Raw genomic sequence first — 18,363 nt, forward strand, 5'->3', positions numbered from 1 at the left:
CCAGGCTGTTTTCTGGTTATACTCTTTGTTCATTCCCAAAGCCAATTCCCCCTTTCACAGGGTCCAGGAGGTTGTTCTCCCCAATTTATGTCTGAACCCGGCCTATCCATTAGAGAGACTGTGGCACACTCTTGATTTAAATGCCTTATGCATTTACATTGATTGGACATGCCAGTTCCATAAGACTGAGATGCTTCTGGTGGTCTTTTTACCTCAATGATTGGGTCAGAAGATGTCTGCCATGACGATTGGCCATTGGATATGTTGGACAATTGCTAAGGTATACCAACTCTGCTATGTCATGGTTGGTGGGGATCACGGCTCACTCTACATGCAGTGCAGAGACATCGGTTGCCTGGATGACCCAAGTGTCCTTGGGGGAGGTTTGTTGGGCAGCAATCTGGGCCTCTCCTTCTCAGTTTATCTGCCACTACAAAACCGATACATTCGCGATGGCAGACATGGTCTTTGGCTGTAGGGTGTTGCAGAGGGTCCATGAGGAGTCTCACCGAATCGGACTTAGAATGTGCCCACCTTGAATCTTGGCTTTGGTATGTCCCATCCTGAATGGAGAAGGGGCGTTGGTCTTATCTGACATTCCTCTTTTCATCAGGTGGAACTAGCATTCAGCCCTGTCATTGGGGGTCCATTCCTGCATACTCCTCATTTGTTGGACTGGCATTGTTGCCGTAGTTGTTTTTCTACTTGGACTGACTTTTTCATGGCAGTCTCCACATTGTTAACTGGTTCAGGAAGGGGAGCCTTCCTGTTGCTGATTGTCTCCAGTTGATAGACACATTGAGTCTGCTTCTTCGGTCTCATCAAAGCTAGGGGGGTGGATCCAGCAAAAAGTAACAGACTTGGTCCTTATTCTAGAAGCCTTTGACTTTGAGCCAGCCCTACTGGGTTCGGCACCAAAAGGAGAAGCCATGGCGTGGCTAAAGTCACAAATTGTGTAATCGCCTTGCTCGTGCTGCTGCCGGATTGCATTTACAAGTAAATCTACTTGGCTGGGAGGTTATTGATTGTGGCTTTTCTTCCTCCTGTGGTGTGGGCCCCTAACCAAACTCTCTTGTTCTGTCTCCTGGACTTTAGTCGATTCTCCATTTTTTTAAAAAATGCAGTTTTTCCTTGGTGCGAAGCCCCTCAGCACCCGGTAATACCAGCAATTGCAGCTTGCCTGCGCAGACCGCTTGGCGCCATAAAGTCCACCGCATGGCCCAGAGTAGGCTGTGATACTCTCAGGCTATTACTTCTCAGCTAGGCCTCTTAACCAGTGTGCCTTGGTTGTGTATTTAGGTAGTCCTAGCCCATCTGTACTCATTGGCACAAACTTTGGATTTGTCCAAATTGTCTTTGAGTTGCAGATGCTCCTGGGCCTAGGAGCCTGGGCCTTTTTCCTCTTGGGAATATTTTTGCCTATTCATAGCAGCTTCTCCACCCTTGGCTCAGACCTTGTTCCTGTAGTTTTTTCAGGCCATGGCTTCTTCTATTCCCAAGAAAGGCACTTCCTCTAAAGGTCCCCAGGATGTTAGGCGTACTGGTGATGAAATTGAACTCATCCCCCAGGCTTCCTCCCCCTCCCTAGCAGCTCCCCCCCCCAGTGGCTAGGGCCACTGGAGCTGAAAAGAGGTGGGACAAAGGTCTCCAAAAAATTCATGAGCAATCCGCTAAACGCTTGAGAGGGCAGGCCTAAGTACACATCCCCCCCCCACGACCCTCCAGACTGGTTTCTGATCTACCTCCTTCAGGTGTCCCTGTGCTTTCTCTAAACAGACCCCAACCTAACCTATGGGGCTTAGGTTCAGGTGAGCCAGAAAACCTAATGGAGGATCCCCCAGAGCCAGGCCAAGCCCAGGCCCACAGGGTGTTTCCCCAGCTGCTTGCATCTATTACTAATCTCTCTCCAGAGCTACAATCTATGTTTTCTACCTTATCCCAAGCCATTGATGCCAAACTCTCGGCTATCAAAATGCCTTCTCAACCTCATCCTCCACCTCGTGCATCCAGGCCTGTGAGCTAATCTCTTTCTCAGCCTACAGAGTACCAATTCAAGAACCAGACTGACTCTTCACAGGATGAGAACGAGGAAGACAAGGATCCAGAGGACAGGGATGATCCATTTCAAAGCCTGTCAGAGGATGAGGAATCCTAAATCAAGATTCCCTCACCTGCTACCATATTTCCTTTCCAACTGTTCAAGTCCCTGTTATTCAAGGCCAGAGTAGCTACAGGCCTTGCTGGTCAGGACAAACCTGCACCATCTGCTACAGCTCCTCAAGAGGAAAATCTTCCATTTTTCATGGAGGAGCAGGAAGACACTGAGGTCATTCCTATGCCTAAGATATTTAAAGATGCTCTGTTGAAGCAGTGGGACCACCCAACCTTGGGCTCTTACCCCACTTCCAAAGATAAGAAATTATACAAAGTCTCTCTATCTTATGAGGATCTCCTTTTCTTTCCCAGAGCAGATGAACCGGTGAAAACCCTCCATTCTGCAGCAGCCATGCCTGGCGAGGCAGAAGAGGTTTTAAAGCCTGAGGACAAATGCCTGGAGCAAATGCTCAAGAAGTGTTTCTTTGCTAACACCTGGGCTATTAAATGCGCAGCAGCAGCAGCGTCCTTTTTCACCAGAGCCATGCTACTATGGCTACAGCAGCTTCAACCTCATATTCCTCCCGACGATCTATGGGGCCAACAGGACTTCAACGAAGTGCTTGCAGCGGCACAGTACATGGCGGATGCCCCTCTGCAATTTTCAAGATTTGCAGCGAAACCAGTGGCAGCTCCAACAGTGGCCAGAAGACTCCTCTGGCTTCGTCCCTGGCAAGCGGGCGTGAGGCAAAAGTGGCGCCTTTCCATGGGTTTTCTAAAGTGCAATCTTCTATTTGGCGACTTACTTCACCCACTACTTACAGAGACCACTGACAAAAAGAAAGTCCTGGGTCCCACTACTAAGAAGGCTACCAAAACGCCCCAGCCGCCAACAGGATCAAGGGTTCATGTTTCAGAGGAACTCAGATCAGTATAATTCCCGCTTTCGTTCCCAGGGGTAGAGGGTCTCCTCCTCGAGAGGAGGAGACCCAGGTGGTAATTGCCACTCTATTCCCATTGGGGGGGTAAAAGGTCCAGGTGGTAATTGCCACTCTATTCCATTGGGGGGTGCCTGGCTTGGTTTGCCTCCAGCTGGCACCGTTCCTGTAAGGACCCTTGGGTTATCTCCAAGGTCGAATGGGGGCTCCAATTGGAGTTTATCTCCATGCCTTCTAAGCACTTCATTTGATGCCCATTTCCTAGATCCCTTTCCTCCCGCATCTGCATGGCGGAAGCAATCCAACATCTCCTTTCCATTAAAGCTAACCAGCCAGTATCCTCTTCTCAAAAGAGGCTTTGGCTTCTATTCCATCCTCTTCATGGTCCCTAAGACATCCAGAGGATGGAGAGCCATCTTGGATCGTAAGAGATTAAATCAGTATAGAAAGTATAGAAAATTCAAGATGCATTCCCTGTCATCCATCTTAGCATTCATCCACTCGGGGGACTTCATGTCTTCCTTGGACCTTACGGAGGCCTATCACAACATCCCTAACATCAAGGGCCACACACAGTTCCTCTGCTTCGCCTTCCAGGGCAAGCACTATCAATACAGGACTTTGGCCTGTCCTTGGCTCTTCAAGTCTTTACCAAGCTCCTGGGCATCCTAGAGGCCCATATTCGGGCTATCCCATCCATATATTATGTTATTTGGATGACATATTAATTCACGGGCCCTCCAAAGAGGGCACCCGCTCAGACCTTCAGTGTTCCATGTCTATCTTACAGGGACATGGTTTTTCTACCAATATCAAAAAAAGTCAGCTTCATCTTTCCACCTCCCTACAACACTTGGGGGCAGTCATAGATGCCATCCAATCTCAAGTCTTCCTTTCTACTGAGAGGAAGATCAACATCAGAGAGCTTATCTCCCAAATTAGATCCCAAAGGAAGACCACCATTGCCACCCTTTCTTCCGTACTGAGAAAGATGGTGTCTTGCATTGGCATTATTCCATGGGCTCATCTTCATGTCAGGGAGCTCCAATGGCTTCTGTTGCCATTCCAGAGATTGGGAACCAGCAATTCGGCATGCTCCATCTCTGTTCCTCCCACCGTCCTGAGGTCCCTCTCGTGGTGGACCTCCGCCACCCTGGAGAAAGGATCCCTATTCAGACTAGTTTACCACTAGTTTACCACCACCAGACTAGTTTATCATCACCACCAGTCCAGACTAGTTTACCACCACCACGGATGCCAGTCTGGTGGACTGGGGAACCCATGCACTGGGCCTGATAACCCAGGGCACGTGGTCAACGGAGGAGTCATCCAGGCCAATCAGTTGGCTACAGCTGAGAGCAGTGTCGTTAGCCCTCAAGAAATTCAAATCATACATCAACAACCAACATGTCCTGGTCCTAACGGACAATATGGCCACGAAGAGTCATATTTGTTGACAAGGGGGCACTCGGTCCAAGGCCCTGATGCAGGAAGCACTGAAACTGGGTTTCTGTGCAGAGAGACAGCTGCAGTCTTTATCGGTAGACCACATTTCAGCAGTCCTCAACATTCAGGCCGACTGACTCTCCTGGTCGACTCTGGACCCAGGAGAGTGGAGCCTCCATCCGGACTTATTCCACCAGATCTGTCTCAAATTCGGTCGCCCGTTGCTAGACCTGTTTGCGACCACAGCCAACACTCAACTCCCTCAGTTCTATTCTAAGTTCCCATCCCCTGGGGGCGAAAGCAACAAACGCACTCAGAACCCCTTGGCCTCGAGGTCTACTGTACGCCTTTCCCCCAATACCACTCCTACCAGACGTAATTCACAAGATCATCCTCGGGGAGGCCCAGGTGATAGTGATAACCCCTCACTGGCCTCGCTGTCCCTGATTCGCAGACCTTCAGCGGCTCTCCATCCAGGCCCCCTAGCGACTCCCCATTTTGGGGGATATGCTGCAGCAGGGGGTCCCTCACCATCCAGAACCGGAGTGGTTCCACCTCACCACTTGGCTGTTATCCGGCGCAACCTAGACCTCCGAGTTTATGATCCAGACACCATGGAAGTGATCTTAAAATCCAGAAGAATATCCACCAACAGGATCTACGACCATACCTGGTCTAAATTTCACCAGTGGGGTATGAACCATTAATGTCAGCATCCTTCAGACACTTGTCTTTCAAGGTAGCCTTCCTTGTGGCAATCACCTCTGCCTTTATATCTCCGAACTGGCGTCTCTTTCCATCTGTCAAGACCTATGCCAATTCCACCCAGACAAAGTAGTCCTCCATTTGGACCCCACCTTTCTGCCAAAGGTCAGTTCCATATTCCACAGATCCCAGGACATTGTATTGCCTTTCTTCTTCTCCAACCAAAACCATCATCTCTCCATCAATGGCACACATTAGATCTCACTAGAGCACTGCGGATCTATATCCAATGAACCAGGACCTTTCGTAGGTCAGAAGCCTTATAGCCTACCACCCCAGATCCCTGGGGGCCAAGGTCTCGTCAACCGTATTAGGCCGTTGGATTCGAGGGGCAATCAGAGTCAGCCTCCCTCAATGTTCCAAGAGGAATCACGGCACATTCTACAAGAAGTGCAGTCACAACAGTGGCTTGGGCCACGCAGGCCCCACTGGAAGAAGTCTGTAAGGCAGCCACTTGGGCCTCACCTAACTCCTTCATACAGCATTATAATATTGACTCTTACGCTTCAGCGGATGCTGCCTTCATCAGGATAGTCCTCCAATCTGTTATCTCTCATGATAGCCAACGAATCCCTCCCTAGGGACACATCTATTGGGTATGTCCCATGTGACTGCTGGAAATTAGGCGTTGATTGCTTACCTGAATGCCTCTTCTCGTACGCTGAGCGGATATAGCAGTCACTTCCCTCCCTATGTCTTTCTGACTGTTGTACCTTTTCTAATCTATATTCTAATCATGAGAGTAGAGCACCTTTGAGTCACCACTTTCGAGCCTAAGTCTACGGCTTCGCGAATTCTGGGAAGGGGTGGATCCAGCTCAGCGTATGAGAAGAGGTGTTCAGGTAAGCAATCAACGGCTAATTTCTAGAATTTTGAATCCATTAGATACTGGATTTTTTCTTTATTGACATTTTACATTTTTATTGGCATTTTAACAATGATTAGAATTTTTTTTAGATTGTATGTTATGAATGAATGAGTTCTCTTTATATTTAAGTTTACCAACAAATTAGGCTTTTCTAATATGATTTCTACAGTTAGAAATAAAATATGGCTGACCTAAGAACACTCAATGGTAAGGAATGTAAGTAGGAGGCAGAAAAAGAGTCACGATTATTGGACAGAGTAAATGTAACCAGACTAGGGGATGTATGGGTGTTTACTCCTGGTCATTGCCTGGATTTATTGGGTAAACTAGCAGCCAAACCTCAGCAAGACATTGAGGACTATTGAGAGACAAGATTCCTTGCTTGGTCCAGGGAAAATACATTTAGGAGGCACTCTCTATGAATAGGATGATAAATGTGGTTTTATTTTGCCCTTTTATTTCAGCAGGGGTTTCGTCCCCGCCCCCCCTTACTCTTCTTCTGGAGTTCTGTTTCTTTTCTAAATCTGTGTACATATGCATATTGTAGAAAACAGATTGGGCACTGCAGAGGAAATGGCAGTATACAGACCTGTAAATGCTAAACGACACTGAAACACTCTTTCTACTATCTAGTTAAAAATAGATCTGGATTAGAGGGCAACTCCTAGATTTTCTCTTCTTTGAAAATAAATTCTAGATTTATTCAGTTGAGTAGATGAGAACATATGAAAGAGTCAAAACATATGAAACAAGGTAGTAAGTTGAACAGGATAGAGCTACTTTTCTTGCTGGGTTTCTACGCAGCCTCATAGTTGATCTCCCTCCCTCCATTATCAGGGTTGGAAGTTTCATGTCTTTGGATATGTGGTGATGGAGCGTAGAAGTCTCATATTGCCTGTTCCTGGTATATTGCAACTTAATTTATCAAACTTTAAACAATATTTTCATTTTTCCGGAATGTTATTCCTAATTTCATCTGGTATGCTATTGTACAGGTTACCAAATGATGATAACTGCTGTTAGCAATAATAGATGTCCCAGCATATTTTTCCCAGTTAGACCTAATATTATGACACAGAGGAAAAATGCTTGTAGAGTCAAACTGAAAATACTGATCGGCTTGAGCTTAACATTCATATGTTTAGATTGTTACTTTAATATATTAAAATATATCTTTTTTCCAGCTTGGTGTGTTTACTTGTTCTTCCTAATTGTGCCTTTTAGCACTATCCACTTATAATTTTTTTTTAAATAAGTAAGATCAGACTTTTGTTTATTTTAAAGTAGAAAATGTTATTGTACAATGGAAGACTACATATTTATCTGCGTATAAGACACACTTGAGTATAAGTTTTTGGGGAGGAAAATAGCAAAAAAACCACCCCTACTTACCAGGTAGTCATCTGGCTAACATCCTTAGAATGTTCAGCTTCAGCACGTTATTTTATCACCTGGTTAGGGCTGAAAAAACCTTTTTGAGAGGTTTGAAAACAAGCCTGCAAAGACTTGGGGCTGGAAAAAAAAAATCTTTGGAGGGAGTAGGAAGCCAGGATTATGGTTAGCACCTCATGAGGCCTATGGAAAAAGCTTCGAAAAAGCTATGTATTCGGATTATAAGATCCACCTAAATTTTCAGCCTTTTAGGGAGGAAAAAGGTGTGTCTTATACTTTGAAAAATACAGTAATTGTGCAGTTCAGATTTTTGGGTGGCAAGATAAGTGCTATGAACCTGGAGCTCAGTTCTAATCCAGAACCTGGTCAGAAACTTGCCTGCAGGTTGTAACATTTCATAGGAAGAGATCTGTGTCTCTTTAGCGATAGTTGCAAAATATGCTACTAAATATGCTACTAAACTCCAAATTTTAGCACTGTAGGATGTGTTTTAGTAAAATAAGGAAAGCTGCAGAGAGGAAGTAATGCTGACTTTAGGGAGTCCATGAAGCAAGTTGAAATTTTAAGTGTGTGTTTTTCTGCGGAGTGTGGTATGGATGCACATCGTGGCTACCATGGAACATGTAACAAAATGTCAATTTTTCAGATTTTCCTTCTTAAATGCCATGTAACAGAAATATACAAGCTAAAAGTTTCAGACATACCACACATCCGTATGAAAAAAGAAAAGGGGAAAAAACATCAGATAAAATAGGCATACACCACGCCCAGATAAGCTAATGAAAATCAAGCATAGTTCACACCCCAAGTATCTGACAAAACATTGAGACAAATGCACATTACATCAAAACAAGCACATAAATCATAAAGGTGAGGAAAAATATTAGGTACATGCACTTGCAAGTACCCACAAAACTGTCCTTTAAACTGTCAGGGTGTGCATTATCGCACCTCTTTTTCCCTAGGTTTACTATCTGTTTTAACTGTTTATATTCATACTTCTTGAATTCCTGATCAGTCAGCAAAAATAGGAACTAAGCTGCAATCACCTAGTAATTTTTAGGAGTGTCTCTAGAACTCAGGCATTCTGGGAAGTAACTATGTCATTGAAGGCTGCCATTTCAGTATGTAGCATTTGAGGTTAATTTTTTTAAAAGTCTTGAAATCTAGACACAGAAATTACAATAAATGTGAATCCTTGGCAGTTTGTTTTGTCCCTTGAACTCATCATTCATGAGTGCATCTATATACCAATATTTCCCATTTTTTGCAACTTTGGCTTCCAGAATGCACCACCTTTGCCGTCAGGCATGGGGAAACTAAACATCTCCCCCTGGGCACGTTGAAGTTATATATGGTATGCTTGTATGTTAGTATAGGGGATTTTCTTAAATTTATAATATTTTAATTAATTGGATTGTATTGGATTGTTTTTCACTTGTTTTGAGCCGCCCCGAGTCTTCGGAGAGGGGCGGCATACAAATCCAAATAATAATAATAATAATAATAATAATAATAATAATAATAATAATAACAACAACAACAACATACTATAGCATTGAAATACACATTTCTGGGTATTGTCAACTCAGGAAACCTTGATCTCTTCAGACACCCCCCCCCCAAAAAAAATAATTTTTGTTCTGTTATATGCCTTTTAAACCATTTGAAATATTGTCACTGATAGTCAACTCTCTTTGGTTCACCAAGCAGGATCGGAAAGTGGAAAACTAATAAAAATGAAAGTAGACCGAACTAAGCTGAAGAAAACGCCCACTGAGGCTGTAAGTACCATCTTTTATCATTCTGAGCTCTTAATAGAAATTGCACAGCCTATTATATGTACATGGCATAGTAGAATGAGATTAAAGGGAGAAATTTGACTAGTAATTTGATGTGACTTTGGGTTGTATACTTATTCATTTATTAAATTTGTAGGCTGCCCATCTCATCAAGAGGTGACTGTATGTAGCTTACAGCTAATAACTTCTTTATTACAAGTTCCTTAGAAAACATATTTTTTCCAGATGTTTCAGTGTGTTAGAAATAAACTGATTTTAACATAAGCCTGCTTGACTTTTGACATATACTGCATCTATTTTGATAAAATAATTTCAAGAGCCATGAATCCCTTTGGGCCAATGTTATAGGGAAAAGCTCCCCGTCTTGATTGAAGTGCTTCTAGGGTGGTTGTTAGTATAGCATTTGTTGAAGTCACCTACCTTGGAAGACCTAACTATGATAGAAAAAGCTGTACCCTATAATCTAGCTGTCTAGCCTTGGAACCCCTTCAAGGGACCCAGAGAAACATGGTTTCACAACCTCCTGCAATGATCCCTGGAATATCACACACGAGTTTTCAACTGAGAGAACACCTAGTACTTGCCAAGGGGATTTGGGCTACCCATCTTCCACATGGGTGGTAGGGTTTTCCCATAATGCACTGTAGCTATAATGGTGAAAATGTTGTTGAGAGGAGTAAGGAGATCTTAGTTTGCAAAACAGGTTTGAGGAAATGTTTCTTCTGAAGGTTCTTTGAAATGTTACACAGGCCTTCCTTCCTCTAGGATGGTTCAGTTAGCAATAACACCGAACCATTCATTAAAGGAACCTTCATGTTTTGGGAACCCTTGTGAATGTATTTGTTTCCTGGGATCATTAAGGGGGACCAGTAAATGCTGCATGTTTGACTTCTTGGATATCAGAAGAGTATAATCCAGGTTAAGGATAGGAGCAATAGTTAAAATGTATAATTTGGTTTGTTTCCCCCATCCCTAAACATGCTCTCAAGTTGTAAGTGTTAAGGCAATGTTCACATAATCTGCAATGCTTAATAATCTTAATAACCTTCTCAAGCTTTTCCTAGAGTAAGGTACTGCTCCGGTGCCAATTTTTTTCACCTTCCTCCATGACTTAAATACATGCATCCTCCTTGGTGGATTATTAATTTGCAGTATTCCTTTCCATTTAAGAAGGTCATGTATTAGTACTGCGTGAACTTTCCTGAGTTTATGCAGTACTAATCATGGCCCTCTTAAATGGAACATTTTCCTATCAGTAAAACAAAACAGTATGCAAAACAGCATCAGTATCAGCAAAGCAGTAAGAAACAAGTCTGGAATTCTTTTTCATTTCCTGGTTTTGGTGCCACTTGCCCCTTCCCCAGCTATATTGACTGATAATGATATCGCGATTGCAGCTATTGCACTACAAGTGAGCAAAAGCTAATCTCCCAATCAATAACTAAGCATGCAACACCAGTCCACTAACTTACATCATGTTTTTATATGGCCATTTACTTGCCAAGTAGTTCTAATGTTGTATGGCTGACCACATTAAAAATAATCCTAAAATACTGATAATAAAAACTAAGGAACAACAAATTGGACATTAATATACACTGACAGCTCATAGCAGTGTCCAGACTCATATGAAACTGTTCATTGCATGCCCAAAAGGTGAAGGGAAAAAGGACACTCAAACAATGAAAGATCAATGTTATGAATCTTATCCTGTCTTTAGCCTGCAGACTGCAGAGCCTTGATAGACAAACTCAAGATTTGCAATGATGAACAGCTGTTGCTGGAACTCCAACAGATCAAAACATGGAATATTGGGAAGGTATGTGGTAATGACAAATATATATATTATGTATGTAAATATTATATTGTTATTATTTTGAAGATAATTTTTTAAAAAAATTATTTACATGCATTTACATTTATGATAACAAGTAAGTTTGTGACAGGACTTGGGTTGTTTCATCTGTGGTCCAAGAAATGTTACCACCTGGTTCTCTGTGGTGTTTCTATTATTCTATTCTTAAGAAATTTATACAAGTAGTCCTTGATTTATGACTATTTATTCAGCGATCATTCGAAGTTACAAATGTACTGAAAAAAAGTGACCGACACTTTTGACCATCACAGTGTTCCTAGGGTTATGTGATCAAAGTTTCAGTGCTTGGCAATAGGGATATAATTATGACACTTACAGTGTCCAGGGATCACATGATTGTCCTTTGCAATTTTCTCAGGAGCTTCTAATAAGCAAAGGTAATGAGAAAAGCAGGATTTGCGTATCATCTAAAATGAAAAGGTAAAACCAGATGCAACTCACTTAACAATTGCATTGTTCAGCAATGCAGTCCTGGTTGGGGTGGTAATGTTTTGGTTCCCATACCTAGTGCATTTGGCAAAAGTGAATGGAGGATGCTCTGGGTTACTGGTAGTCCTTGCTTGCTAATGATAATTAGAACTGTGAAATCTTGCAAGAGTACGTGGTCAAAAGGTACATGGTGACATATGACAACAGTTCCAGCAGTCTGGGTTACCATTTGCAACAACCTCCAGTCATAGGATTGCTGTTTCTAACGTACTCCCAGTTTCCCCATTGCTTGTTGGAAGCCAGCAACGAAGTTCACAGATGGCGATCACATTATTCAGGGATTCTATGAACGCCACAATTACAAGGATGTATAAATTCCCCTCATTCAACGCCATCATAACTTTGGTATCTCAGGGAGTTGATGAGGTCTACCTGTAATTCTGTGGGTGGAATAACCAACAATTTTTACCCAGTGACCTGTGGTAAGTGCCTGAATTCTATACAGTGTGTATCATTAACCTGAGTGCTTTTGTCTTCTTTCAGTGTGAACTTTACCACTGGGTGGACCTTCTCGACAGATTTGATGGCATCCTGGCTGATGCTGGACAGACTGTAGAGAACATGTCCTGGATGCTAGTGTGTGATCGGCCAGAGAGAGAACAGCTGAAGGCTCTGCTGCTGTCAGTGCTGAACTTCACTGCTCTGCTCATAGAATACAGCTTTTCTCGTCATCTGTACAGCTCTATTGAGGTGACATGCTGCTATTGAAACAGAATAGATTTGAATAAGTAGGAATCAGAGAAAATTCAGATGTGAAGTCTTAACAGGTTGTGGCTTTAATAAGGCACTTTTGTTTGGAACAGAATTCTTGATACTGTCTCCTTGAGGAAAAGAAGCTGATTGAAGAGTTTAGAAATTGAATAGTTTGTATTTATGTAATTCTTTACCATAGCCAAATGTGTTTCATGTAGTGCTCTGCTATTTTTTCATTCCGAAAGTCTGCGTACAGCCAGTATTCAGCTAATTGTAACTAAATGGGAGTAGTAACTTAAAGCCACATATTATTTTCATAATAAAAACAATTTTAATTGGGAATTTCTCTTAATAACAATACTGTAATCATATCACAAATGAAGGACAGGAGAGGATGTCACACTTAAATGGGAAAAATAACATTTCTGTTATTGATCACAATTTCTCAATATATTGATTATTTTGTCTGGGCTTCATCTAGCATCTCACAACGCTGTTGGCATCCTCTGATATGCAAGTGGTTCTTGCTGTGCTAAACTTACTATATGTGTTTAGCAAACGCTCCAATTACATCACACGTCTGGGCTCTGACAAGAGGATGCCTCTTCTGTCTCGGCTGCAGCATTTGGCAGAGGTAAGAGACTACAAAAGAACAACAACATGGTCTAGTGCCTAATGTACCTAATTTTAACTTTTGAAATTTTATTTATGGCTCAGTATATTAAATACCAATAACGTCACTGTTTTAAGGATTGGAACTGTCAGTTATTGAGGAAAATTTTTTTAATCAGAAGAATATTGTAGGGATTTATGTCATTTGTGTCATATGACACATTTTTCCTTTTAGCGGCTATAGCTGTAATGTGGATTCTTTCACATTTGGGCAAAGGAGGCAATAAAGAATTAGCCCATGCCAGACAGATTATAGACCAGAGTAAATATAATCTACTATAATATAATCCAGCATTCCGCCAAGAAAAGTAAAACATTCATAATCAGGACTTTGTCAGCATAATATGGGAAAATGATCTCCTGGTCAGAAGATCTCCTATATTTAGATTTATAACTTTTTTTGTGGAAAATGTGCTTATTGAATAAAATTTAAATGTGTAGCTAAGCTATTTGCCTATACAAAAGTTCATAAAGATCTCAACAAAGAATCTGCAACTCCATCTTCATCGTTCACCACCAGGTATCTAGTGAGCTTCTGGGGAAGATTAGAGGGCAGATATGTATAACATTGGTGCTTGTGATGTGGCAACAACAATAAAGCTGAAAATATGTTTAGCTCTTGTTATGTGCAGGGGCAAAATAACGTTTTGATGTGGAAAGATAAACCCACCATTAATATACAGAATATCAGGGTCACAAACCAAGGTCAAGAAAGTGTCAAGATTTGAACATTGATATTATGTGAACTGAAATGGACTAGATGGGAGCACTTCATGTCAAGAGAGTATCAGATCTGCAGATAGGAAAATCTTACCAGAAATAGAATAGCCACCATTACTAACAGAATCAATGTTTGAATGCAACTGCCAAATGACCGGATGATCTCAAGTAAAATCCTATGCAAGCTGGTCAATATTACAGTTATCCAAGTCTGTATTCCAGCCACAGAAGTAGAGGAGTTGAATGTTCATTCTGTTATTCTCCATTAAATATATCAATGCAACATAAAAAGTCATACTAAGTGAAAGCATTTAGAAATGAAATAGAAATTATGGTAAAAGACAAAATAAAATTTATTCTGTTATCAGAATAAAACAGGAAGCAGTTCTGCCAAGAGAATTCTAATGTATTTAGCAGTTATCTCCCACCAACATTTTAAACAACTCTGCACAGGATAGGTAACACCAAAATAAATTAACAAAATGCGCTGCAAGCAATGATACAGCAGGTTTCTTTGGTCAGCAAAACCAAGTCCTGGCACCAACTGCACTCACTAGCTCCTTACAAAATTACAATTAAAGGAAGCCACTAAAATCGGGACATTAGCAGGGTATAACTTGAACCATATCCCTTACAATTAGGCTTAATGGATCAGATTTGATAGAACCAGGAGTTTAAGACTCATTAACAAATCACTAAACTAATTCCAAATCACAAAAAGTGAAAAAGAACATGAAATAGCTGAAGAACGAGAGCAAAAAACAAGGAAAATCAGCTGAACTGATTTCCTGAGAGCAAGAAGAGGCAAGCAAGAAGAGGCAGGAAGTTTCTATATCACCAGTATAAAGAAAGTGAACAGTTAAATGTGAAGGCTATTTTCTCATTATTGAAGAAAATTTGCAAGGAACAAGATATTTTTGAATAGAAATTATGGTAAAAGACAAAATAAGGATCCACTAGCGATGTGGGGTGGGGGTAAGGAATGGAATTTCAAATTTAGTGATACATACTGAGGTTTGATCATTGAATAAAATGCCTGACATTGTGGAAACAACTTAAATCAGTTCTAGAAAATATTGTTAACAAATAGATGAATAATCTATTGTGTAAAATCTTACAAAGTGATACAGTTGAATATCTATGGACATTCTCAGTTATCAGAGCTGAAGAAGCTTCTTGGATGAGAAGCAAAATGTCTTCAAGGAAAAATAAGTCTGGTTGCTTTGAAAAAATACCTTTGATACAATTACAGTAATTACAATTATGAACAAATAGGAAAAACGTAGTGACAGAAGGACTAGGAAGTATTGATTTATATTTCAATAGCAGAATGGGCAGCTCTAAGAAATTCTCAGACTACTGAACAATTGCACTTGTTTCACATGCGAGTTAAGATAATGGTCATTACATAGATTAAGTATTATCAAATGCACAAACCGGGTTCAAAAAAGACAAAAATACTTCAAAATCATATTGCTAACTTTTAATAGATAATGAAGCAGCAAGGAAATTCCAAAAAAGGATTAACATTTTTATTAAATGCATGGGATATTGCATGGGATTTTTATTTTTGATCCCAACAAATTATGGATAGCTTTTAAAAACATAACTAAAAGCTTGCAATATCAGGTCACTTCATTTGTGTATGACGATCAGGAAGCAACTGTTAGAGAAGAATATGGAGGAAATAAATGTTTCATAATTGAAAAGTATTCCAAAGCTGTACATTTGTCATACCGCCCCCATATAATTATGTACATCAAGATGATTTGAATGCCATATAATTTATTTTTCTTGGTACTTACCATAATTAACCATGGCTTCAGTGTCAGTGACTTGCATGTGTGTTCCAGTGGGGAAATGAAAGTACATAGATTGCATCTCGGAAAACAATAACATGTTTTCTCTTACTTTTATAAATTTTGCCAATTGATGCTTTCTCTGCAAGCATAAATGTGCAAACACAGTCAATTAATTGTATTTTTAAATTTAGCATTTGGTTTCACAAACTGAAAAAACTTTTAAAATCATAAAGGATGCTGAACTGCCCATAATAAGTGAGGTCATATGTCACACTAAACAAAAAACAAAATCACACTATGCCTTACTAGATGAATGAGCCATACCTAGTGATTCACCAGACTTCTAGTACCTCTGAGGTCAAATTAGTACAGATACCTTTGATTGTAGTTCATATACAGAGGTTTCATGTTCCTGTTTCTTTAGACGGGAAAGAAGAGAAATGTGGTTTTGCCTATAATGGTTTCCCTGAAATTCTGTTACATGTGAATATTTTCTTTTGCATAGTCTCTAAATATTCTCTGACAATTCGGCATTCAGTAGTCAATATTCTTTTGTGTTTGACCATGTGGAAAGATATCTTTCCAAATTCTGGTAGTGTCTTGCTTTGGAAGCCAGAATTCATTAGTGTAGGCTTTCTGAGCATTATCCAGAATTTGTCATTTAGTTTTGACAATAAAGACAATATAAAGGAGACATGGGGTTTAAATGAAAATGAACAATCATGACTTTCTTTTTATATGCAGCAGTAAACGAGCACACCAAAATACTTTTACATAACTGTTTAATATATTAGTATATGCATTTGAGTTTTTCTTCTAGAATTAGAGTGTTCTTTTTGAATTAACTCATTTTTGATGATTTCATCCTTTTGTCCTATAGAGTTGGGGTGGCAAGGAGAATGGCTTTGGCCTTGCAGAATGTTGTAGAGATTTACACATGCTGGTAAGTTTGAGCTTCTTGCATTTTGAGCTTCCCCTTACTATCCTGGTGCTACATTTGGTGGCTTGATTCATAGTTGCTTTTTCATGTACATGATTATTCACTATTGTGGAAAACAGAGCTGGTCTTTCTAATGGTCAGAGTCCATTAGAACGAATGAACATACATACATACATACATACATACATACATACATACATACATACATACATACATACAAACAAACATACAAAATAATAGTCACACAATGGGATTTAATAAGGGTTTTTTCTTATAAGGGACTTTGACCCCAATGTTCACATACTGAAAGTTTGTTTGTTGGTATACATGATTTTTTTTTTGAGGGTGAGTAGTGCATAGTATAGGAGGTTTGGGCATTTTGAATATTCTTGAATAATAATTTTTAGGTGTTCTTCATGTTCCCTGTTGCTCTTTTAATTTCTTGAATCAGTAGAAATCCTACCTTTGCAATCTTAGGAAATTGGAAATTGCTGGAGTTGCTTTTCTAATGAGGAGAATAGTGTTCTGTTTTGAAATGACTGTTCTTTGAGGTGAAGTGTTATTGTAGATAAAATCAGTGGGTATTTTTGTGGATGAGAACCAGTCATCTGCAGTAGAATGTGTAGTGTGTTCGGTAGAGAAGTTACATCTTCTTCCAGAATTAGCACAAATGGTACAGCTACTATTTTATCAAAAAAGATGATTATTTTATTTAAGTCTCAAAATAGGAAGCAATTCATTTTTTAAAAACATTCTAATTTGCTGCTGTAGTAATCACTGAGACTAATAGAAGTGGATGCTCCAAAGAACTTTTTTTCCCTGACGGACTTATTTCCATGACATTAGATGGCATTTTTTGAACCCCTTTTTAAAATCTGGGTTCAAAAATTATGGCATAGGAGATTCAGGGCTTTATAGTCTTGGGCATATTGTTCTTCATATTGTTGGGGACTGCAGAAAGTCATTATTTCTTTTTGGTACATTTTTATGTATGATGTTTAAGATATAGGCAAGGGTCCCTCTGCATCACCATGTCTTCATACCTAATCTTAACTTCTTACATCTTAATCCTCTTCCTCCTCCCACTTGCACATAAATATAAGACAAATTAGTGGGTGGTGATATTAACCTGTTGGCAAGTCCATCAGTTCAGTTTCAGGGTGCATTGTCCTTTGAACCAGCAGATTTTGCTTGCCTTCCCCCAGTCCAGAGAGAAATGGATATGATTTTTGGAAAGGGTGTTTGCCATCTGGTGTATTCTGATTCCATACTGTGATCTATACACAGAAATACCCTCCCAGTGCAACTACACTACACTTTGAATTCTATGCAGAGCCAGGGGCCGAAGTCAAAGTGGACAAAAGGGTGAGTCTCCTACAGACTTGTTCTTGAAAGGTTTCCGGGAAATGGGTGGGAGCAAGATTCGGCAAACAAATCCACTCACATTAAAAAGAGATATAATCAATCTATAAAAGAGGGGAACTTTCTTGCCACTGAGTGAACACTAAGATGGAGGAAGTTAGTTTAGGTATGAGAAGGTATGTTGAGGATAACAACAATAGTAGGGGTTCAGCGGTGTTGAAACATTGCTTATTTGTCCTCTTATTTGGGCAGAGTTTGCTTTCCTGTGCTGTTTTCATTTCTTAAATGGCCCTGCGAGTATATTTCCATAGTATCGCCAGTTGTGAAAGTATGGATAAAAACTTGAACAGCTGATAGATTTTGATATTATCCCAAATTACTGGAGTACTTCAGTGCAGAAATACGGATCTTTCATTTCCTTTGCACACCTGTAAAGAAACTTAGCCCTTATTATCCTTTCCTGAAAATTTCCCTCCAGGTATGGATTTATGGGGTAGCATTTTT

The 18,363-nt window shown here is 40.4% G+C and overlaps 1 protein-coding gene across 18 annotated transcripts in view; it reads left to right on the forward strand.

Moving 5' to 3' along the window:
* Positions 1–18,363, forward strand: part of HUWE1 (HECT, UBA and WWE domain containing E3 ubiquitin protein ligase 1) — a 115,538-nt gene that overhangs the window by 18,062 nt on the left and 79,113 nt on the right. For 16 of the 18 annotated variants that reach the window (XM_070741304.1, XM_070741306.1, XM_070741303.1 and 13 more), the window contains exons 3-8: positions 9,217–9,287; positions 11,026–11,124; positions 12,154–12,360; positions 12,845–12,997; positions 16,438–16,500; positions 17,785–17,862. In XM_070741304.1, the coding sequence (XP_070597405.1) occupies positions 9,243–9,287; positions 11,026–11,124; positions 12,154–12,360; positions 12,845–12,997; positions 16,438–16,500; positions 17,785–17,862 (645 nt within the window). In that variant the 5' untranslated portion in view covers positions 9,217–9,242. Of the gene's footprint in view, positions 1–9,213; positions 9,288–11,025; positions 11,125–12,153; positions 12,361–12,844; positions 12,998–16,437; positions 16,501–17,784; positions 17,863–18,363 lie in introns of all 18 variants that reach the window. The other 2 variants (XM_070741298.1, XM_070741308.1) reach the window with 2 other exon arrangements.

This window comes from Erythrolamprus reginae, chromosome 2 (genome assembly GCF_031021105.1).
Source record: "Erythrolamprus reginae isolate rEryReg1 chromosome 2, rEryReg1.hap1, whole genome shotgun sequence".
Lineage (NCBI taxonomy): Eukaryota > Metazoa > Chordata > Lepidosauria > Squamata > Dipsadidae > Erythrolamprus > Erythrolamprus reginae.